Here is a 23,720-nt window from a genome sequence, read left to right as displayed (position 1 = left end):
AGAAAGACTCATCTATCTGTGAATCATCGTTTTAACACATGGCACGTTGCAAGAGGGCCGCGTTTCTTTTGTAGCACGCCGCCATAACACATGCTGTCCATTGATTGACAACATATTTCCTATTAGAAGGGGTACAGTGGGGGGGGGTAAGCTATGCCATTAACATTGTTGATCACATTTTGTAGCTTAAATATGTAGATGTTTTTCGCACATTTCCTAGCAGTATTAGCCTTAACAGGTATAATTTCTGCTTCTCCTTGCTCAGGCCCCAGGAAAGAGGTACATAAAGCAGCGCTGGTGAAGCAACATCTGGTGCTACAATAATGGTGCCACAGTATCATGAACATGCACATCTGTGCGCACATGAACAAGCAATGACTATGGAAACCTGGTTCTCGTAAAATGCCTCACGATACAATGGCATATCATGGATATTTAGATCATAACGTTGCTTCATATATTCATGAGCATCAAGGTCTCCATGCGAAATGTGCACATCAGGACATTGGGAAGCAGCTTTGGCCCGCATGAAGGTGATTTACAGTATTTCAAGCTAGCAACGATTACTAGGCAATTGTCCTGCACTCCTCACTTACACGGACTGGAACATTCGAAGTGTTGTAGGTGATAGTGGATGTACCTCCCCTTCTGAAAGGCATCCCGCCACTGTGTGCACTTAAAGTTGCCTTGCCTCAGTGCTGTTTCTCGGTCAGGTATATATCTAAGATATCACAGCACCACTTCCACCTTATCCGTGTGCCACATATTTTATCTGTACATGAGCAATGTGTGTGAGGAAACTACTGAAACACAGAATTGCAGTGCTGCTTTACTGCACAAGCCGATTCTGTCTGTTTTGGGAGTTCTAATAATGCTAATTTTCATGTCAGGGTATGTTCAGGAGCTTACTGGCGCTCTGCTCGTTCTCTGTGGATGGTGGCTGTTCAGAGAGCCCCCAAACAGAAGGAAGAGACTACACAAGCTCACCGCAAGAGTTACAGTAAATGAGTCACTACAACGCTGACATCTCTGCAAGGCTTTAAATGCAAGTGGACAACAGAAGGGCTTCGGTGAACGTGTGTATAAGCAGTCTCATACCTAGTTTTTTTAATTTTTGGCATTTCATTCACCATTAGCCGGTGGCTTCTGTAGAAGCGTAGGGGATGAGGGAACAAACACAAGATTTCCGTGCACACAGTAAATGGTACTCCAGGTCCGCCAATCCAGCCACTCTTTCAGTGACCGTAGCAAGGAGACGGGCCGCCTCCAGCCGCAAGGCTAGCCACTGGTAGCCATATGTTATTTTGTGTCATCTGCGGCGACAGACGGGAGTCACATTATACCGTACCCACGTGGCGAAAAGGCCTTTTAGTTTCTATAGACGCACACCGTATTGACTGCTTCTTTCACACTTTTATGCAATATTACGCTCGTATAACGAACCCCCTTGAGGTGGCCAAAGGCGTGGACATCCAACGGCGCGAGGTCAGGCGATTATGGTGGTTGTAGAAGGTAATCAACAAGCAACAACTTTATTTAACGATAATGATTGGGGAGTTTCATCGCCAGGTACGGTACGCTACCCTATTGCAGACGGTAATGTGGTGAAATGAAATAATGAGTCGCCTTGCAGTAACCGAAGTCCTATAGTGTCCAAAAAGCTGAAATTGTTTCTAGGGCAGCGCGTTGGTGGGCGGAATGGGGCAATGGACCAAGCAATTTTGACATACTGAGAGGGCGGGAGTCCAGCTGATTTACAGACAATGAAAGTGTGGTTCTGAAAGGTTGCTATAGTACGGGCAATAAAGAAGAAGGTGAAGAATGTGTTCCCAGATCACAGCAGTAACGGCACCGGGAGAGTCAACATGTCTCAAGCGGCAACGCCACTAAGCAGTAATGACTACACTGGAGTCGCATCCGATGAATTAATGCAACGTCTTGACGAGAGGTGTTTCATCCGGAGGTATCCGGAAAGGGAGCATTGGATCAACTCCTGCAAGCATAGATAGGGGAAGAATATCAAAGGTCCATTGGCGAGAAGTCACGGATGCCCCTATACGTCTAAGAATGGAACGACGGTATCCTCACAGCAGTGGAACACTCGTTCGCCTCGTAGGTATCCAGCCTGTTCATTCCACACGACACTACAATGGTCTGGACCCCGTGGAGAATCAGCCGGTGTCCTGCTTCGTACACATGCTGATGCTTCGTCGCTAGCAGATCACAATGTGCTTTTACGTTCACTATGTGCCCCCAGTGCGTGTATTGCTAAACAAAGCTGCCCCCTTAGAAAGCATAAAAGAGATCCTCAAGAGGACTTTCACCATAGTCGCCTTGTGGCGGGCTAGAAGGTGGGAGCTAGGGGCTAGAACTTCTTCGCCTTCAGTGACGCGCTGTGACGACACACTGGTACTTGTTTTCATCTCTGGTTGAAAGTAAAGACCAGTTCCCACATATACCTCTTTGCTACATACCGCTAGAAAATTGCGCTATATTTTCTGGTTCGCATTGCTGCGAACTGCTATAAAACCACTCTTGTCAAAGTAGAGCCCCGGTCAAGTTTTCTAGGGCTATTTTGAGCGGTGAATCTGCGTTAACCAATCGAGGGCTTCTTTCAGCTGCGAGTTCCCACATACAACGCTATCAAATTCTGGTGCTGCGCTATCAAATTTATAGCGCTAGAAAACAGCTATCAAAATCTGGTGCTGTTTTTCCGCTTGCCGTTCTCACATACAACCGAGCACAGAGCGCTATCCTGCTACAGTCACGGGATATCTCGTTGCGACGTGACGCACCGGTACTACCGTGATTGTTTACTGTCCGCGTCGGGCATCCGCACCATGAAGGCGGATGACACTTTCGATGTTGTGATAGCGATACCGAGCTATAGCAACCAAACAGCCATGCATTGGCAAATGCACTATGGCTAGCTCACCATAAATGCACGGGCAAACGAAACTTGTGGCCATTTGCACGTCATCGTCGTCGTCGTCGTCGTCGCCTTCCCGTCTTGATGCTTCGAGTGATCGAGCAAAACATACCCCAGCTTCTGCGAGGTTACAGCTGAAAGAAGCCCACGATTGGTTAACGCAGACTCGCCGCTCAAAATAGGGCAAGAAAACTTGACCGGGGCTCTACTTCGACAAGAGTGGTTTTACAGCGGTTCGCAGCAATGCGTGGAGGAAAAAATAGCGCAATTTTCTAGCGCTATGTAGCAAAACGCTATAAGTGGGAACTGGCCTTAATGTACTGTTGGGGACACGGTTAGCTAAAATCACCTGTCAGTACTTCTCCGTCCCATATTACCTCTGTTGCGCTTGAAAGTGTTGTACCGATACTGTATTGGAAGGTGGACCATGTGCTGCACGTGTTGATTACTCAACACAAATAGTCTTGCAACACCTGGAGATTTGGGATTAGATAAACGACGGAATGCTGATTTTAGACAACCGTGTCCCCTACAGTACATAGTTTTCGGCACCAGTGACTATGCGGCTCTCCGACTCCTCGCCTTCCTCCTCATATCGTCTGAGAAGCCCGTATGCGTCTAACAGCGTTCCTTCATACCGTTTGTAAAGCTCCTGGGAACTTATCTAGCGGACACATTTGCATACTGCATCTTCTCCCGTATGATGAAATGGGCTGACCGAAAACTCACTAGTCGACTTAGTCGACTACTCTTACCTTGCCGACTTCTATACCGATCTCCATGCAGGAGCCTAAGGCGAATAGAAGCACCATACACTTCATGCGACGTAAAAACAGCGACGTTTCTGATAGAAGCGCAACCTGCTTACGAACGACAAGAAACATTTCATGATTGAACAGCGAAATGTTATCGAGTCGTGAAATCTGCGCCTTTTATGGCTTTTGCAAAGAACAGCGAGTGTTGCACTCCTTTTACACGGGCAGTCTTCGACGACCGTTGAAACCGACTGCCTTGAAAAACGCGCGTAGCGCCAGCAAGCGCGTATCGTGTCAACCTGTCAATCAGCATTGGGCTCAATGCTGCTTGGCGCGAACCCCCAAGTCAACTGCCTGACGAAAGGCCAGGCACTGGCAAAGGCCAACTGCGTTGAAAAACGAGCGTAGCGCGTTTTTCACGGCAATTGGTTTCAACGGTCGCTGAAGGCTGCCCGTGTAACAAGGGTATAGCAGGGGTATTAGTAGACGGCTGATAACGTCGCCGTTAACCGGAACCAATAACAGAGGGCGTGACGCAGAATCTTATCTGCTGAGAGGGTGCGGTAGGCGCGGTAGATTACTGGGCTACCGGTTGCGGTCTACTAACACTCGCTAATATTTTCGATACGACTCCTCCAATAATAGTGAGTTTTAGTGTAACGTACGCCGTTGCCTTTGCGTACGTAAGGGATAGCGTGGTGGTTCTGCGCAATGCGCAAAGCTCTGCTTGAGTCGTGCGCGTGCGCGGAACCATCAACGATATACTACTCGATACCACAACGATATATATATAACGTAACGGCTAGTATGTGCTGTTTACGCACAACGGAAGCGCCTCAACGGCAAAAAGGTAGAAAGTGTGTAAAAGTAAACGAATCATGTATGTACGTCAAGGTAACTGAAACTCTGTCTATTCATGTAAGCATTTCGCTGCATGTTCAAACATGGCAGCGAGAGTCCTTTATTTCCTCCTCTAGCGCATTTACAGAGGAGCTCCAGAGAGAACAGGGTATAGGAGCCACATGTCGTAGTTAAGAGCACCATCAAGTTCCGGGCACGCAACTTTTGTCCCGGACCTCTCATATTGGCTCGTTCCTAAACATGAGTCAACTGTTCTGTCTCACGGGAACAGGTTATAAATATCATCTTAGATTTTCACTTTAACCGCGTATAAGTATTCTTTGTGCTGACTCAATAGGCGCCTGACACATCAACACGGATGCTTCGATTTACGATTTCGCGTTCCGTGTATCATACTGCAGGGCCTGAAGGCCATCGCACGTGGAAAACAAACAATCCGTGGTTTATAACACCGGAGGCTTTGACACATTGCCTGCCCCCCCCCCCCCCCATGCTGCCATTCTCTCTATCTATCTATCTACACTGTTAAAACAGAAATTCATCATATAGCACGCTCCTAGCCTACTATCATTCCGAATTATATTGTTCTGTGTCGTGATGTGTTGAAAACAGGGGAGCGGCGCCTATCTGGGACAAGCATAATCTGTCTCAGATAGGCGCCTCCTTCCATTTTCAACAAATCAATGCACGTATGATATCACTCGGAATTATGGTTGGCTAGGAGCGTGTTATCTGGTGAAGTTCTGTTTTAACAGTGTAAGTTCAATGTTCTCTTCGTAATTTGTAAGTTACTAACCCAAAATGTTGGACATAAAAATATGTTGACTAGACGCTTTAATAACAGGCTACGACAGCATGCAAACGCCGTAATTCTCAGCCAGAATTTTCAAACCAAGTTTCTATATTTGCTCACTTGATAGTACCGAGTACTGTCTCCGGCACAGTACTCGGTATTCTCATCCCGACGGATCTTGCGCCGCCTTCCACTCTCACCTTCGTAATATAAGGATCCCAACTTCCTTCGTCATCGCTTATGGATGAGAAGGAAGCTGTGATCACAATCATTGTCAGCTAGACATTGGATCGGCCGTCCTTACAGAGGTCCTGTTGACAAATATGTCCTGGTACAGCACACTCAGTTTGGCATCTCTCTCTCGACGGAGTGATGGGCAACAGGTAATGAGCGGGTGTATCTTCTTGCAGACACGCCTTGTGAGCCGTCCGCAATGCCTCCGTGACCTGACTTCTCCACTGCAACAACGTCGCACTCTTTGGATGCGCTCTTGAGGCCAGTCGAAGCACCGGGCTTTGTCAACGGACTTGCATTCTCTGGGCTTTGCTTCTTGGATGCCTTCGTCGTCGCCTTCTAGGAGTTAAAGTTTACTACTAAATACAAGAATCCTCCATCACCACAAATCACAGAGCTGCATGCAAAAAGTCGTCCTGTAAGGGCAAGGAAATGACGCTGCTGGCACCGTGCATGCGCCGTACACAACGTGATTTTTGAGTCCACAACACGGGTAGTTTCGCACACCTTGGGCGTCGTTCCCGTGGCAACGGGAGACCAAACTCGATTATACTTAGCGTGGATGTAGTGCTTATTTAACTCGCCAGATCGCGCCACAATGTGTCGTGTGTACTAAGCATGACCATCTCTGTAATATTATACAGGTGTATATTATAATATATTATAATTAATATATATAGAGGTGGTCGTGGTACTAAGGCGGGTGGCGGAGTGTAACGCATAACTGCCAATGCTCTGGCAAGCAGTAGAATACGTAACGAAGACATACTGCGTAATATCAAACTGTCGGAGCTGCATTAAACGGGAAATACATTTTAAAGGGATGTCACTAAAAAATAACAAACAATTTTAGTTAAGTCATGACGTGTTAGGAGGTTCACCGCCAGGGGCGATATCCTACACCATTACCTACCCCATCAGATTGAGGACCGAAGTCCGTTTAGAGCATAGCGTTGGTCACTGGAAACGCATTAGTAGAGCAGAAACACATTTAACCCGAAAGAGCGAGAGGCTTATGCTTACCGGTGGTGTCATTATGGAATTGGCCAATGACTTCCCTAGTGTTGTTGACGTCATGGACTCTGTGCCCCACTCCAAAAACCATGTGCACCACTCTCCAACCTAAACTCTCCGTGGTTGAAGTGCTTGGCCCCTCGGTCGTATCAAGGGTGTCGGTTGGCAACTCGGTCGATTCATCGGGGTCGATTATGAGCTCCGTCGACTCAACGGGGTTCGCCTTGCTCTCAGTGATGGCGTCTTGAGCCTGAAAACGTCAACACTTCGGAGTAATATAAAAACAGAAAACCCGAACGACTACAGCTGGGAAATACCTACGCTATGTTGTTGTTATAGTATTTATTATTATTATTATTGAATTTCAATTCAATTCAGTTCGTTTGTTGCACGTTTGGCAAGTTAAAAAGTAACTGTAGCGGCCCAGCCTAAGCACGAAAACTTGTGACGCAGGGGCCGGAGTCAGCAGTGGTGTATGTGTATGAAGACACAGAAGGTATATATAATACTATCAAACCATGAAAGAGTTTAAATACACAAAACAGTAGATGCTAGGGCAATAGGCATAGTAAGGCTTGCAAAAAGTACTACTACGGTGTCATCGTCATCTTCATCAGCCAGTATTGGAGTCTTAATCCGCATGCGTGTCGTAGGCAAACGCTGCAGTCACTGCGTTATGCCATCCTGAGGAATGGCTCAACTGCCTTTTTTAATTGTTCTTCTGTATGCGGACGAATAAAGCCGACTGGGTGAACAATACAGTCAATTCAGTCACTAAGTCTGTCAACTTGTTTCTGACATCTGACGTGCATCCTGTGTACGCTAGACCGAGTTAAAGCACGCACCACAACTGTGGTAGCATTCTTTACTTGTCCTGGTAGTGGTTCTTAAATGTTATTCGACAGAAAGTTACAAAACCGCACGGCTTTGTCTTAGACATTTAAGGCATGCAGGGGTGGCTGCAATGCATACCGTGCCTATATTTTCTTTTTCTTTTTTTTATGGTCTGGAAATGATCAGCGCGTTGCCGCTATATGGTCCTAAGTACCGCGTTTAACTCCTTATCTGTATATGTCAATAATGTATTAGCTATCACTCCCTTAAAGCTGGTGCTTAATTCAGTGTTTTTATGGGTGATGTTCCTATCAATTTCACCTTACAGTTTCTTTCCTGTTTTCCGAATCTTCCTCATCCCGAACGTGACGGCAATTGATGTTCCGTGGCTGGAACAGATAGAAAGGACAAGTACATACAAAGCCTCGAGTGCCTAAGAAATTAATGATGAAAGAAGGATGTCACTGAAAAGGTTAGCCACCTGTAGGCTCTTGAGGCTTTGTATGTACTTGTCCTTTCGATGTGTTCCAGCCTCAGAACATCAATGGCCATCATGTTCAGCAGATGCCGTTTGCGTCGATCCCGCTGTATGAATGTGTGTATGAGTGAAAAAACATGTAAGAGTGAAAGCGGGGGTGAGTAAGAGAGGTGTTGGTTTGTGTCTTCAGATGGACGTACCCGTGGAAGTCCTACAGCTGGCTAACCTTTTCAGTGACTTCCTTCTTTCATCATTGCTCGTGCCGATTGCGTTTATTACAGTCCACTGTGGTACGTATTGCTCAACCATCGCTTTTTTGAATCTGTGTTAAGAATAGTAGTCTAATTGAGAGCAGTTCAAGCTACTCCTTGCTTAATAACGTTGGGCTATTGCCTTTGTAGCGTGTGTGCCAATCCAATACAGGTCCTCATGATCATCAATAAGGCTGGGAGGTTCGTACTGATATCCAGGTCCAGCACACAAGAGAGAGAGAGAGAGAGAAATACATGATGACGATGATATGGGGATGACTTCCGCTCATTGAGCACACAGCACACAAACGTCATGATGTACAAGTGCAAACGAAGCAACAAAGACACGAAGACCAGACGCAGACACGCACTTAATTTCCACCAAGCATTTTATTTGCCCCGACACCCACGTTTATATACATCTCGCACTGATGCACACTCACACCCGACTCAACTCCTTTACCCCTCTGCTTTTTTGATAGAGATATTGCTGTTAAATTACTCCCACAAGACGTGCTATTGTATGTTATCAGTGTTTCGGAACCATGTGTTTATTTGGGACTGAATCACTGGCCTACCCTCGCAGTCCCACATTTAACTTTGTGTGTTTGGTATATCTAATAAAATATTTTGATTAGTCGATTGATTGAACTAGCGGCTTAACTATATAGCGAGCTGACTTACTAGCTTAGGCGGATCAATATTGCTTGTGATTAATGCACTGCACTAGCAAAATTATTATTATCATTATTATTATTATTATTCGTTGCTTACATCGCGATACAACTTAGCTCGTGAACAATGCAGTGGTCAGTCTGTCGATTAATTTTGCACACCTGAGGAAATTGGCGGCTCTTAATTAGCGGCTCTGTCTCCAAGCTGCTGGCGTACGTAGTCGGGATGGAAACCTCAACCGGCCGATGGTATATCATGTTGATTTTTTGTTTCCGATTTTCTTCGATTAAAGGAACGAGGACACGTCGCATCCTTTGGTGCTTTTTCACGTGAGGAGTAACTCTCGTCACGATCAAAAGGAACACATGATTATAGAGGGTCTATACCTGCTGCGCTTCACTTTGGTATGATCCATTTTGTGCTTCTTTTGGCGTCTCCGTAGCCTCAGAACCAAAATCTTCGCGGCAGCGTCCACAAATGCTAGCGCTATAGGTCTCCAGGAGCACTTGTCGTGTAATGGAGTTGTTACGGTGCGGCAGTTTACTCAAAGGGAAAGGTAGGTAGTACGTGAGGCGACCGCACCTGCGTGGAAAAATTTCGGCACGGTTACAACGATGATTGCCGTAGGCAAAGGGAACTCTGTTGAAGGACCCCCGGAGTATGACTACGGTTATAACGATGCCCATACTGCGTAAAGCGAGCTTAGGTGAAGGGCCCCTGTAGTTCGAGTACGGGTGCGCACTGTTGGTAAGGCGGGCGCTGTCTTCACGGGCCCTGCAGTTTGGCTGCGGTTATAAAGACATCTGAAATTAGCTAGATTTTCAATAGGACAGGCGCACCCAGCTATTTCTAAAGAAAACTCAGGCAAGTGCATTTTCTACATGATTTGCAGAGTTGCAGCTTTCGATTACGCTGACATCTGTGCTTACAAATAAAAGCGGTGTCGTAATTTCAAGCATTGTGCCTGTTGTTTGTTCCAATGTGCTATTTAAAACTGTGCCTGCTGAACAATTTAGACGTATGGGCCAGTTGCAACTTTGAATGAGGTAGAGACCGAGCGCCGTGTGGCACATGGTGCCAAATCCGCCCCCTAAGACCCTGCGACAGCACTTGTGCTAGAGTCGAGTAGGGGAGCACAGAGAGAAGAAATACATAATCCTATCCAGTACCTGTCATAAACGAAGAAGTCGTCCTTGTCTCCCTGTAGCTCACTCCACAGCGGATCCGCTGGGACCTCTTGGAGAACAGGGAAACTGGTCCGTCTTCTGAGTTGGTCGGTATAATTTATGGCTTCCATGCCATTGATGACCGTCAAATGAACGTCCTGCATTCCATGATTGGTTTGCAGGTCTTGCAGCAGAAATTCCAAGCTGAAGAAGAAATACATAAGGGGGGGGGGGGGAGAATATGTTTATTAAGAAAAAAGAAAGGTAAAAGAAAGGAAAGGTCATCCAGACGGAGGTCAGCTTGCTATTCCAAAAAATGGAAAATGGGGGAAGAAAAGAAAAGGAAGAAAAGGAGAAGAAAAAAAGGAGAAAAGGGGAAGAAAAAGAAGGAAAGAAAAGGAAAAGCAGAAAAGAGAAGGGGAAGACAAAGAAGAAAAGTAAAGGAAAAGACTAAGAAGAAAAGAAAAGCAAAGGAAGGACACAAAACTAAAACTGAAAAGTCACACACACGTTCACACAATCACAAGGCGTTGACAAGGTTCGAAGCGTGGAAGAAGCGGAGAAGAGCAGGGGTGACTGCCCACTGGGTCGACTGACGAACGGGACCCAGTAAGGTAGCCAGTGTCATACGGGTACAGTGCTGGACAAAAGTTTACGAACCCGCTTCTGCGCATTCCTTCCACACAGCGACATGCTAGCAGCGACTGGGTCCGTACAGACTTACAGACGTGTACCTGGGTAACCCAGTCACCGGTTTCCAAGTCCGTACGGTCCCATTCGCGGCTATAGCGTGTCACTCTGATGTGTAAAACACATCACACGTGGGAAGAGCAGTTCGCTCTTGGCGGATCAGTCTGTATAATTTTGTTGGAACGGGCAGCGCGTTACACTCTTAAAAACGAACTTCACCGCATAGCACGCTCCTAGCCAACCATTATCTCGAATGATATCGTTATCTGCCCTGATTTGTTGAAAACACGGGGCGTACGCCTTTTCTGTGACAATTATGAACAGCATAAGTGTCACAGAAATGGCGTACGCCCCCCGTTTTCAACAAATCAGGGCAGATAACGATATCATTCGAGATAATGGTTGGCTAGGAGCGTGCTTTGACGTGAAGTTCATTTTTAAGAGTGTACCGGCCTGACCAAGTTTCGGCGTTACTTCGCATCCAAAATGTGTGGTATAATTTAGTATCGGTATCGCAAAGCACTGGATTCTCGTGATTTGAAATTCCCGCGCATATAAAGGCGCATACGCGACGTGATGTGAAAACATTGTGGCGTTACGAGAGAGTTCCCAGCCATCGGCAGGCCAATGAGCGGCCTCCTGTTGGCTGCCATCTCGGCTGCCGCGTGACTATCCGAGGATGAACAACATCCAACGTCTCGTGAGTGGATGAGAGGCTGTGTTGTTTCCTGCTCTCGGTAGGTTTACCCGCGCAACAAGCTATGACATCAAATTGCAGATAATTTTGGAACTACAGTGAACCCTCGTTATTATGACCCCCGTTAATCTGACATTCACGCTTTATGACCGTATTCCTGGGGAACGGTTTTTTCCCCATGTAAATCCTTCCTGTTAATATGACATTCCGCTTATCGGACTATGACCGAGATGTTTGGGCACAGCTGGGGTCAAAGACACGTATTATCCTCCCGTTATTATGACCGTGTCACGCACCCCTTTGAGTGGCTGCTTAAGTTTCTCAGGAACAAAGTGACACAGTTAAAGTGGGGCGCAAAGGATTAGGGTGACTCAAGGCGTTGTTGACTTCGTGATTACTCATACCTCTTCTCGGATTGCTAAAGCAGTGAAGCGCTGAAGGTTGCCTTATTGTTTTTTGAGCAACACAATGACATTAATAATGTTTGCGTGATCGATAATACTGTTGTACAGTTAGAAAAGCTGGTCACTGCAAGCTACTCTAAGCAGTCATTGCTGAGAGACTTTTTTATTAAATAAATTGTTGTACAGCATCATGCGTACGTTTTGTTCTGCCGTGCATGCCCTCTGGTCCCCACTGGACCGCTTTCTCATTACTATGACAATTCGCTTTATGACCAAAATCTGCGGGAACGGAGGTGGTCATATTAACGAGGGTTCACTGTATAATGATTTCGAGCAAAATGGAAATAGGGGAGCTGCTTGAGTGAAATGCTTCTGCCATATCTCTTGCTTTCGGTTGCCTCTTGAGGCGAATTCCCCCGAAGTGACATTTCATTGCTGCGGACTCTGCTTCAAGTAACGTGGTTTGTTGCAACACAGAATTTCCCCACCTTTTGAGCTTTGCAGTCGCGATAATTTGTTATTACTACACTCTTAAAAAAATGATGGTGGTTGTGGTGGACGGTGAAAGGATTCGCCGTTGTCGGCCTCACCGAGGTGGGTGGCGTCACGACTGACGCCCAGGGAAATGTGAGTCCTGGGCCGACTTCTAAGGGAGAATGGACTTCACCGCATAGCACGCTCTTAACCGACCATGCGTACTGCATAAGTGGTACAAAAAAGGCGTACGTCCCTCCCACGTTTTGAACAAATCAGGGGCGACAACGATGCATTCGGAATGATGGTTGGCTAGCAGCGTGGTATGCGGTGAAGTTCATTTTGAAGAATGTAGCTAGCGGATTTTTAGGCACTAACACGGCCGCTCTTGAGGGCATACACACTAAAAACTGAACATCACTGCATAGCACGCTCTGCGCCAACCATTGGCACGAATGATAGGGTTATCGCTTGTGATTCGAGGAGAAAGGGAGGCGTACGCCTTTTGTTGTCAATTATCATGTGTCCAACTTGGCACAAAAAGGCGTACGCCCCCTCCCCCTGCGTAGCAGGAGCGATATCCCTATCATTCGAGGCAATGGTTGGCGCAGAGCGTGTTATGCGGTGAAGTTCAGCCGTTAGAGTGTATAGCACGCAGTATTCCAACCATCATCGCGAATGATATCGCTCTATCTCCCGATAAGCTGAGAAAGGGGGAGCAACCCTTTTTATGTATTCAGAAAAATGCGAAGGAGAAGGACGATAAAACGATACATGTTAACGGAGACGGGGGTTTTAGTATGCGTCCTGACCTCCTGGCGTCTTGACCTGAGCTGACCTCATGGGGAACTGTGCCGGTATTCGTCTGAAAAATGTTCGGAAAACCAAAGGAGGACTCAGCACGACCGGCGGTACGATTGAACACACCACATCCCGGTGTTCAGCACGACCTTGGCTACCCTCCCCCAAATACCTTTTGTAGTACATTTTGGGTGACGGAAACGAGGGGGGGAAATCCTCCTCTCCCATGGAGCCCCCTTGTCGTCTGGACCGGCTATCGAAAGCACCTAAATACAAGTAGGGTGGCCTTCGTGTTCTTTTTTGTTGTTGTTGTTGCTGTTGTTTTGTTTTTTCACCCTCGTTTTGCACATCCTAAAACGAGAACGGACTTTGGGACATAAATCGCCAAATTGCCAAATCGCCGAAACGACATGACTTTCGCGTTACCTGAGCCGGAAAACGGCCAGCAGATCAGAACCTGCTGCAACCACCTCCGTCGCATCAAAGCCGTGTATTGAAACGGAATATGACCATTTATCACTGTTAAAACAGAGCTTCGCCACATAGAATGCTCTTAGCCAACCACCATTTCGAATGATATCATTTTGCGTCCTGACTTGTTCAGATTAGGGGCAGGCGCTTGTATGGAACATCCATAATGTTCCCAGATAGGCACCTCCTCCAATTTTCAACACATCAGGACACAGAATGGTATCATTCCTACTAAGAGTGTGCTGTGTGGTGAGACACTGTTTTAACTGGGATGGGACGTGCCTATAGCTGAAGCTCCACCCACTTTTTTTTAGGGGGATCGGACTCGCTCAAAAAAGCGTGACCACGCGGGAGCCGCCATCCGTTGGTCATGGAGGGCGTTGCCTTCCGTTGGCTGCTTCATTCCGCTAAACTTGACGCGCTCGTTTTCCTAAATCCATCACTTGCTATCTAAATTCGGCGTACTATGTGCGTATCTCATATGTATTCGTTAAACAAATAAGCAGTGAATATTTTCCCACTACAACACTTGCTTGTGTGCTTCGTTCGTGTCGTTCGTTCATCACTTTATTATCACGAAACTCGACAGAGCATGGAATGGCGGGTGGTTTCGTTTGCGCCATTTCCGGTTCCCGTTGGTTCGCAGAGCAGCATGAAAATTGCGGTTTACTGTGTGTATTCATCTTTGGAATTCTGTTGCCTTCGGAAATACATGTCTACATTTGTTACGATGGGTACCGATTTTGCTCGCAACGCATACGAACGCCACTTCAACACGTCATAGGCGGTAAACATCTTCATCCGTGTCGATTGAAAGCAAAAGGCTGGCAGTGTCGCAGGTAATCTCATAGATAATATAAGATTCACGTTTGATATGGCAACGTTCACTTTGTGATTCTGATAGCACTACTCAATTGAGTTGTTGGCTCGTTCCCCCGTTTGTCATTCCACGTGACTGCACAGGGTTGGCAACAAACGGAGCAGCTCCGCTGTAGTTAGGGGGCCGAAATTCCTCCACTAACACTGTCCATGACCAACGGATCGCCGGATGCGCCCGTGCGGTCACGCTCGGGGACCAGAATCCCATTGACGGCGCGCCAAGTACGTTCTCTAGAGCAGTGTCTCCCAAACTTTTGGCGGTGACGGACACTCGGAATCGATGAGAACCAATTCACGGACCCACACACACACACAGACACACACACCGTCACAGCCAGTGCATAACCAGCAACTTCGTCAACTGCTGCGTGCTTTCGATACAGCTTCAGAAACGATTTCGGACTGGTTTCTTCTTCTTGTTCGTATGTGTATGACGCGGACAAACGTGCATTGCAGGACTTTTCTATCAGAAATTAGAAGCTAGTCGTTGAAGCATGCTTGTAGCAATTTTGGAAGTCCTGGGTGTTTGGAAATCGGGCAGCATGTACGAGCGCGTGTTTGTGGGGACGAAAATCTTAACGATCGCGGATCCCCACGGACACTCTCGCGGACCCCCAGGGGTCCGTGGACCACACTTTGGGAAACACTGCTCTTCCTATATTAACTCTATGCTTTTGTTAAGGCGGTGCATCACCACCGACGCTCTATGGGAATCCCCATACATTTTTCAACTCCCGTAGCGCCGCGAAAACTTGGTTGATCTCCGTGCAACTGCTTTTAAATGAAAGACGATGATTAGATCTAGTGCGTGATCGAAGCAGATTTTGCGTTTTAGACTCAGAAATTTTTATATCGTCGTCGAAAGGTTTGGGAAAAGCTATATTCGAGATTCCGCTCTCTTACAAAATAGAGCCGCCCAAAATCGAAAATCGGGCTCGATCACGCACTAGTAAAACATATCAAGAACCAATACCAACAAAAAGATTTCATCTATGTTAAGCCGTTGGCTCGGCACACGAGTTTTTGTCAGGTATGGTCATCCGTGGAGTACGCCGCTTCAGAATGGGCAGCGCAGTGCCGCCATCTCCCATCGAGTGTGTCGTCACAAGCAACAACAATTTGACCGCTGGAAATGCAATACCGCTGCACGTGGCCGGAAGACGACGAGGCCGACGTTGACCATGACGCGGGAGCACGAGCACGGGCAGCGTAGCCCAGCTCCAAATTTTGTTTGTTTGTTCAACGATGCTCATTTTCTCGGGGGATAGTAGATGAAACTTATTTATCTTGGAATTCCCAGTCGCAGCCACAGAAATGTGGAAGGATCATGCTTGTGAAAAAAAAAAAAATAGTGGCGCTGGATAGGTTATACAGTGAAATCTTTTCTTTTACACTGGATGCCGGAAACATGACAGCGCTTTTAGCACTCATCCAGTAGGATGTCAACGGGAAGGGGGGACAACTTTACAATAGTTATTTGAACCGCACTGGGAATCCCCTCGTCCCATGACGTGGTTAGGAGCGCGGATCAAGTGCGGTCCCCTAGACTCTAAGCATTTGGAATTTCGGGCGGTGGATGGAGCTGGTTGGAGCAGATTTCAGACACGTCCATACCGTTTAGTGTACAATAAAGTACAGCGGACAATGCTGATCTGTACTTGGGCGAAGAGTGGGGCCGTGGTTAGTGACGACCAAGATGAGCACAACAGACCCGAATTATATACCCGACCAAACTGGAAACCTCCATTCGCACTTTACGTTCTAAGCAGCTGCATGGACCACGCACACATATTTTTGTCCTCTACCCTGCTTTTCTTCCCTTTTCGTCTTCTCTTTTGCCTTTCTCCTCCGCCTCCTCCTCCACTGATGTCCAAGGATGTGGGAATCTCTAAGCAAGCCTCTTTGCAGTCTTATTTCATTTCCGTTGACTGTGGAAGTAAATGAAGCTTTTTGCACCACCACAACGTGGTCTGAAATTTGTAAGCCCAGGGTGAGAGGAAATAAAGAAAACAGGTTGCGGTTTCGTTTCGCAATTTCCGCGTAATGTCGGTAGGCTATAACATGCCGACACCAACTTGTTTCAACCGCGTCGTGTCCAACCTAGGTTTTTTTGTGCTACGAGAGATTTCGTTTATTATATGCGTAAGCATTGCAGAAATCACACGAAACGACTGGTGACTAACCCTTCGCCCGACAACAACAGAGCACGGAACAGCAGCAGATCGACGAAGAAGTTCAGGAGACAGCTGGACAGCCTGTGCGCATTCAAAAGCCGCGCCACTAATTGTTCCGTCTGGCCGAGCGCGATATGCGTCGGAACGACACAATTTGCCGTGCCGTTCGCCGTTGCCGTTGTCGTATGTGAGAACTAGGCTTTACAGTATTGGACTTGGGTGAGCACGAGCGGTCATATGTTTGCACAAGATTTCGCTTGACCCGTCGCGCGCCAAGAGAAAACGAAAATAACACAGAAAGAGGACGTTACATCAGCGGTACTGCATATCCAAGCAAGCGCCATAATGTTGTGAAGCGGTGACTGCGCAAACCATTTCGCTCGCTGCGCCATCCCTTGACTGTAGACGACGAAGTGCCGGCTATGATGCACCGCCTTAACTGTCTTATTAATGGCGTCTTCCGATACGAGGCGCTATCAGTCATCGGATCCTGTCCCCTATCCTAGATGGCGGCGCCATCTTGGGTGGCAAGTGAACTGGATATGATTGAAATACATACATAATTGGTGGATTTTTTTGCCAGTTTGATGGACGCCACCTAGACGGCGCGAGGCACGTCGGGCATTGTCGTCTGCCATCCGTGCATCGCTTATTGTCCCACTGCGGCAAAACCACCTGCTGCTACACATCCTGTCGTACGTACTATTTTTTAAATTATGACTAGTGGGAACAAAAAAATCCAATGTTTGTATTCATAAAACTATGTGATTAAATACAAAATTGTACAGCACTGTGCTGTTTTCTTACTATTTCATTGTGATCGCCGTGTTCACTGGGCCTAACGACGACGACGAAACGTATTATATATATATATATATAAAGAGAGGAAAAAACCATTAAAAAATAAGAAAAATGACGCTAGATGTGTTTGAAATTCAAACTTACAGATTAAGATGGCTTCTATGGCTGCACGTAGAAAAACAGCGACCCCTGGTTTGCCAATCCCGAACCACGCGCAGCTACCCAGGGCCGACGAGCCGCAAACACGGCGAAACACGTGTCCTCTGGTGCTGTCGCATCGTTCAATGAGTATCTGTTTCTCTACGTGCAGCCATAGAAGCCATCTTAACTGTAAGTTTGAATTTCAAACACGTCTAGCATCATTTACCTATTTTTTTAATGGCTTTTCCCCCCTCTTTATAGTTCACTATCTTGCACTGTGGCATTGAGGAGTGCTCGGTCACCCTCCCAGGTGTATATCGCTCTCTGAGTGACCCCTGGTTTGCCAATCCCGAACGATGCGCATCTACCCAGGGCCGACGAGCCGCAAACACGGCGAAACACGTCTCCTCTGGTGCTGTCGCATCGTTCAATGAGTATCTGTTTCTCTACGTGCAGCCATAGAAGCCATCTTAACTGTAAGTTTGAATTTCAAACACGTCTAGCATCATTTACCTATTTTTTTAATGGCTTTTCCCCCCTCTTTATAGTGCACTATCTTGCACTGTGACATTGAGGAGTGCTCGGTCACCCTCCCAGGTGTATATCGCTCTCTGAGTGACCCCTGGTTTGCCAATCCCGAACGATGCGCATCTACCCAGGGCCGACGAGCCGCAAACACGGCGAAACACGTCTCCTCTGGTGCTGTCGCATCGTTCAATGAGTATCTGTTTCTCTACGTGCAGCCATAGAAGCCATCTTAATCTGTAAGTTTGAATTTCAAACACGTCTAGCATCATTTACCTATTTTTTTAATGGCTTTCCCTCCCCTCTTTATATATATATATATATATCGATAGCGGAGCATAAGTTGAAATTGATCATCGAGAAACTTACAAGATGATGTGGATGTGCGGCGTAAAATCAGAGTGGTCTACAGGGGAAAAAAATTCCCGCTTCACTGTGTGTGTGTGTGTGTTTTTTTTTTTTGCGTTTTGGGTGGAAGTCAGCTATCATGGCGGCCCGTGTGGTAAAAAAGCAAACCAATATGAGAGACGCGCAACTGAGATTGACGGATCGGGTCGCTTTTGGGGGCTCTTTCCAGACCCCATTTTAGTACACGGCACTGCGTCGCTCCGAAGCACGTGACCCTCTGACCTGAAATGAGCGCAGTCCTTCCTGCCATGCACACGATTTCGGTTTCGATCCATTTGTATAGCAAAATTGGCAGACGGATATTTCAACGGTAGTGCACGCTTCGGGATTTTTAGGACATAGAACGGCTTTCAACGGGAACTGTCTTCTATCCTGCTGTCTCACTTTTGCATGAAAGCGTTAAAGCGAGACTTAGCTAAAGAATTTTAGGCAATGAGGCTTGTTCAGTGACGACATATTAGGCCACGTGACATTGGTAAACATTTTGTTGCACCGGAGTCACAGTGGAACGACATGCGTGCAATTACAAGAGGAAACTGCAAAACCACAAGCTGTTACCTCATTCGGCGGCGTCCCCTCATTCGGAGGCGTCCCCGTGTTTTCCCATGTCACGTGACGTGGCCCCAACGCTCTCAAAGGCTGCACGTGTCATCATATGCACAAGCTTCATTAGTCACAAAGTGTGTTACATAGTGTATTCGAGTGATCCTCCCAGTCACGTAGAGACTGGGAGGTACCCGGGTTCGAATCCCGGTGCCGTCTGTGCTCTCTGGGGTTTTTCCTGGGTTTTCCCTAGACGCTTTCAGACATATGTCGGCACAGTTCCCTTAGAAGTCGGCCCAGGTCGACAAACATTCCTCCAGGGCGGAAGTCGTGACGTTGCCCACCTCTGTGAGGCCGACAACGACGAGCCCTTTCACCATCATCACCACCTCCAGCACCACCACCGAGAGGATGTCCGCGTGGCCGTATAACGCCAATGCAAAAACGGTATATATGCTGCTCTCCTAACTTTTTCATAGACATCTGTAACGAATGAAATTCGGTATCGTATATTTGTCGTTGTGCGTAGAAAGGTTCGGGTACGGTAATGGGCGCATATTGCGACGTGGTCTGGGGGTTTTGACACATTTTTTGACGAAACAAATTTGGAGTTTCTGGCATGCTTCGCGGACGGCACTCACCCCCATGTCTCCATCTCGTCACGTGATAGCAACAGTTTCTTAGGGTATAAAAGGGACAAAAAAGGTGCGCCATCATGGCGTTCCCACCAGTAAATCACCTGGATGCCTGCTGCAAGCAGAAGTGTCATGAGGCGCTGAGCAGAGCGACAAGGTTGACGCTCCCCTCCCTCAGGTAGTACGTTGTGCTTCGCGAACACAGCCGCGGCCGAGCACCAACATGCTGGCCCAGCAGCAGCAGCAGAACTGCCGCTAGAAGGGTGGTCGCTCGGACCATTCTGGCCCTGCAAAGAACCATGGCAAATGACACGATTTTAGAACAACACTCTTAAAAATGAACTTCACCACATAGCACGCTCCTTGCCAACCATCATCTCAAATGATATCGTTATCTGCCTTGATTTGTTGAAAACGGGGGGCGTACGCCTTTTCTGTGACACTTATGCTGTTCATAATTGTCACAAAAAAGGCGTACGCCCCCGTTTTCAACAAATCAGGGCAGATAACGATATCATTTAAGATGATGGTTGGCTAGGAGCGTGCTATGTGGTGAAGTTCATTTTTAAGAGTGCAGTTTAACAAGTTTCTTGAAGGCGGCACCAGCAGGGCAGCCTCGGAAACAATCGCGGGATACAAGCGACTAAACGAGCTTTGGCGACGAGCCCTTCGAAGAACACTCTTAGAAATGAACTTCACCGCATAGCATGCTCCTAGCCAACCATCCTCTCGAATGATATCGTTAGCTGTCCTGATTTGCTGAAAACGGGAGGCGTACGCCATTTTTGTGACAATTATGTACAGCATAAGTGTCACAAAAAAGGCGTACGCCTGGCGTTTTGAACAAATCGGGTCACATAGCGATATCATTCGAGTTGATTGTTGGCTAGGAGCGTGCTATGCGGTGAAGTTCATTTTCACTCTCCTAGCCAACCATCCTCTCGAATGATATCGTTAGCTGTCCTGATTTGCTGAAAACGGGAGGCGTACGCCATTTTTGTGACAATTATGAACAGCATAAGTGTCACAAAAAAGGCGTACGCCTGGCGTTTTGAACAAATCGGGTCACATAGCGATATCATTCGAGTTGATTGTTGGCTAGGAGCGTGCTATGCGGTGAAGTTCATTTCTAAGAGTGAAGGACGATTGGGCGCGCCCCGGCCGTTCTGGTGTTCGCTACAGCTTGGCCACTTCATCAAATATGCGCTTGTTTGGAAGAAACGGTGGGTTCGCGCGATTTAAAGGCGGTCTGTCCTTGCAGACATGGGATTAGTTTGACAACAGCACCGTCATCTCCGATGGGGCCTCAATTTTTGGTAGCGATAAAAGGTACGGCAACAAATGTAGACCGTGAACCGTAACAGAGTTTTACCCCACGTGTGAAATCATATAGCGCCACCAGATGCCGGCTTCCGTAGTTTCGGCGTCGCGCACTACTTCGGCCAATGAGAACAAGCCTATAGGGCGGTGCTTCAGCGTGTCGTTCTTACGTTGAACTTACTGGAAGAGAGATGTTCGTCCTTCCGCAATTTCTCCATTTTTTTTTCTTTTCTTTTGTTTTTCGATAAATCCGGGAACGTGGAGCAGCGCAGTCGCGCTGCAACCACTTCCAACTCAACTGGGTTCAAGAACTTGGATGGACTCAACTAACCATTGGAGAGAGCAGCGATTTGTTCACGTATTGAAGATGTGGTCGACGTTTCTTTTGACCTCATTTTCACTTCACGAACACTTTATATTTCACCGGGCTGATAAAATATCACGTTATGAGGCTGATAAAATATCACACGGTTTTCATCCCTCGAATTCTCTGCTAACGGGCTTCGTGGCTATTTTGCACGGCGTACAATTTTGACGATGTAAGATCGGATTTGATCGCGCATGGCTAAAAACTACTACACTGAGGGCGCTCGCATACGTGATACGACCTTCATGAAATACATTAAACCAAGTTAGGGATGGGCAGTACTTAAACTACCATGTGTTACTTTGATTACGGTTCTGAGTGCTTGTACCTTACTTTCAGTACATTTTCAATTCTGTACCTTGTACGCTTCTTTGTGTACCTTTCTCTACTACTTTCCCATTAAGTACTCAAGTGCTCGACTTGAGGTGCGAAAACAAAAACATAAAATAGGAAGTAAGTTCTGGCTCTAGAAGCAGCGTTTTTGAACGAGAAAATGGATTGTTGTCCTCCTCTTTCATGATATACCAAGAGATGCAAGGATAAACTAATGATGAAATAGAAATACTCTCCACAAGCACAGCTGGTTGCCTGAACTGCTGTAAATGGAAATTATATGTTTCACAGTCCACGCTCTTAAAAATGAACTTCACCACACAGCACGCTCCTAGCCAACCATCATCTCGAATGATATCGTTATCTGCCCTGATTTGTTGAAAACGGGAAGCGTACGCCTTTTTTGTGACAATTATGAACAGCATTAGTGTCACAAAAAAGGCGTACGCCTCCCGTTTTCAGCAAATCAAGGCAGGTAACGATATCATTCGAGGTGATGGTTGGCTAGGAGCGTGCTATGCGGTGAAGTTCATTTTTAAGAGTGCATATTCATGGGTAAGCGCTAGCTAGCTAAGCTCGAGAACTAGCGTTTGCAAAAAATTCTTACATCGGCATTTAGCCACCCAGAGCACTTTACCAATTTCTGTCAAAAGGTGACAGGCGGCGCTATGCAAACTGAAGTTGCAAAGTAAAATAAGAAAAACAGAGCGTAAAAAACAGGAACGAGAGCTGGAACAGGGATGACGCAACACACACTCTTCGTAAAGAGCGGCGAGAAAGCAGGCGCGAGCTGGAGATAATTGATCTTCATAGCAAACCCTGAGACTGGGGAAAGAACACACAATACGACTCGTGTATTGTGTGTGCTTTCCCCAGTCACAGGGTTCGTTATGAAGACAGTGGTAGAGGGAATCTGGTAGAGGGAAAGTGGTAGAGTGGTAGAGGGAAAACTTTCAATGTGTATGGGAAGTGCAAAAAACGGGAGTAACGAAGAGTGCACTCTTAAAAATGAACTTCACCGCATAGCACGCTCCTAGCCAACCATCACCTCGAATGATATCGTTATGTGACCCGATTTGTTGAAAACGGGAGGCGTACGCCTTTTTGTAACACTTACGCTGTTCATAATTGTCACAAAAAAGGCGTACGCCTCCCGTTTTCAACAAATCGGGGCAGATAACGATATCATTCGAGATGATGGTTGGCTAGGAGCGCGCTATGCGGTGAAGTTCATTCTGAAGAGTGTGTGTCTTCATAACGAGCCCTGAGACTCGTGTATTGTGTGTTCTTTCCCCAGTCTCAGGGTTCGTTATGAAGACACACTCTTTGTTACTCCCGTTTTTTGCACTTCCACATATCCATTGAAAGTTTTCCTTCTTCCAGGTGTACCAACTTCCCTACATTACTATCCAAACTCCCGCAGTTGCAACGTATACTTTGCACATTACTTTAAGTACATTTAAAATGTGGTATTTTGTACTGTACTTGAAGTCCCATCCACGCCAGGTATTTAAGTAATTAGGTATTTAGGTAATTTACTTTAAGTAGAATTTTGGGTACCCCGCCAACCACTGGTCAAAGTCACGCAATTCTGGGCTCTACGGGTTTCCGTACCAAAGTACGAACGCCGGAGTGCTATTTGGGTACAGTTATCCTGTGTAACTATCGCGTTTTGCTAACTATTTTGTAACTATAAGTTGAACGGAAAATACGCGTAGAGTTAGTAACTGCTTACCTCGCCTAACTACAGCGTCCGAGTGGATCCTCGATAGCGTTGTCTTCGATCTCACTTGTATGAAGTCCACATCCGCTGTGAGGGTTTCCTTGCCGGACGACTTTTGAGCTAAACGGATGCCTGTCACGTGGTGGCATCGCGTGGTATCCACGTGACCCTTCTGTTGTCAAGCGTCTCGCTTACTTGAGCATGCATAGATTGTTTTTTCTCCCTAAGGAACGTTATCGGCTCACAGGGGTGCCTTACCACTTATCGGCCCGCAGACGATAGCGTTCCAGGCGAACGCGATGGGTCACACGCCGTTTCAAACGTCAACATACACGTGATCATAA

General features: G+C 46.9%; 1 protein-coding gene across 2 annotated transcripts; it reads right to left on the bottom strand.

The window, feature by feature from the left end:
* Window positions 1–4,597: 4,597 nt before the first annotated feature.
* Window positions 4,598–23,496, bottom strand: LOC135400274 (selenoprotein P-like). Of its 2 annotated transcripts, none has more exons than XM_064632058.1 (6): window positions 23,389–23,496; window positions 19,738–19,920; window positions 9,994–10,194; window positions 9,211–9,406; window positions 6,596–6,836; window positions 4,598–5,911 (listed from the first exon to the last, which is right to left on the bottom strand). In XM_064632058.1, the coding sequence occupies exons 3-6, from the start codon at window positions 10,152–10,154 to the stop codon at window positions 5,613–5,615; spliced, it is 897 nt and encodes a 298-aa protein (XP_064488128.1). In that variant the 5' UTR covers window positions 10,155–10,194; window positions 19,738–19,920; window positions 23,389–23,496; the 3' UTR covers window positions 4,598–5,612. The 2 variants fall into 2 exon arrangements, with proteins under 2 accessions (XP_064488128.1, XP_064488129.1); XM_064632059.1 differs by having other exon boundaries at window positions 4,598–5,908.
* Window positions 23,497–23,720: the final 224 nt, after the last annotated feature.

This window comes from Ornithodoros turicata, chromosome 7 (genome assembly GCF_037126465.1).
Source record: "Ornithodoros turicata isolate Travis chromosome 7, ASM3712646v1, whole genome shotgun sequence".
Classification (NCBI taxonomy): Eukaryota; Metazoa; Arthropoda; class Arachnida; order Ixodida; family Argasidae; genus Ornithodoros; species Ornithodoros turicata.
Note: the sequence above shows the minus strand (reverse complement) of the source record. Positions and strands in the feature narration are given on the sequence as shown.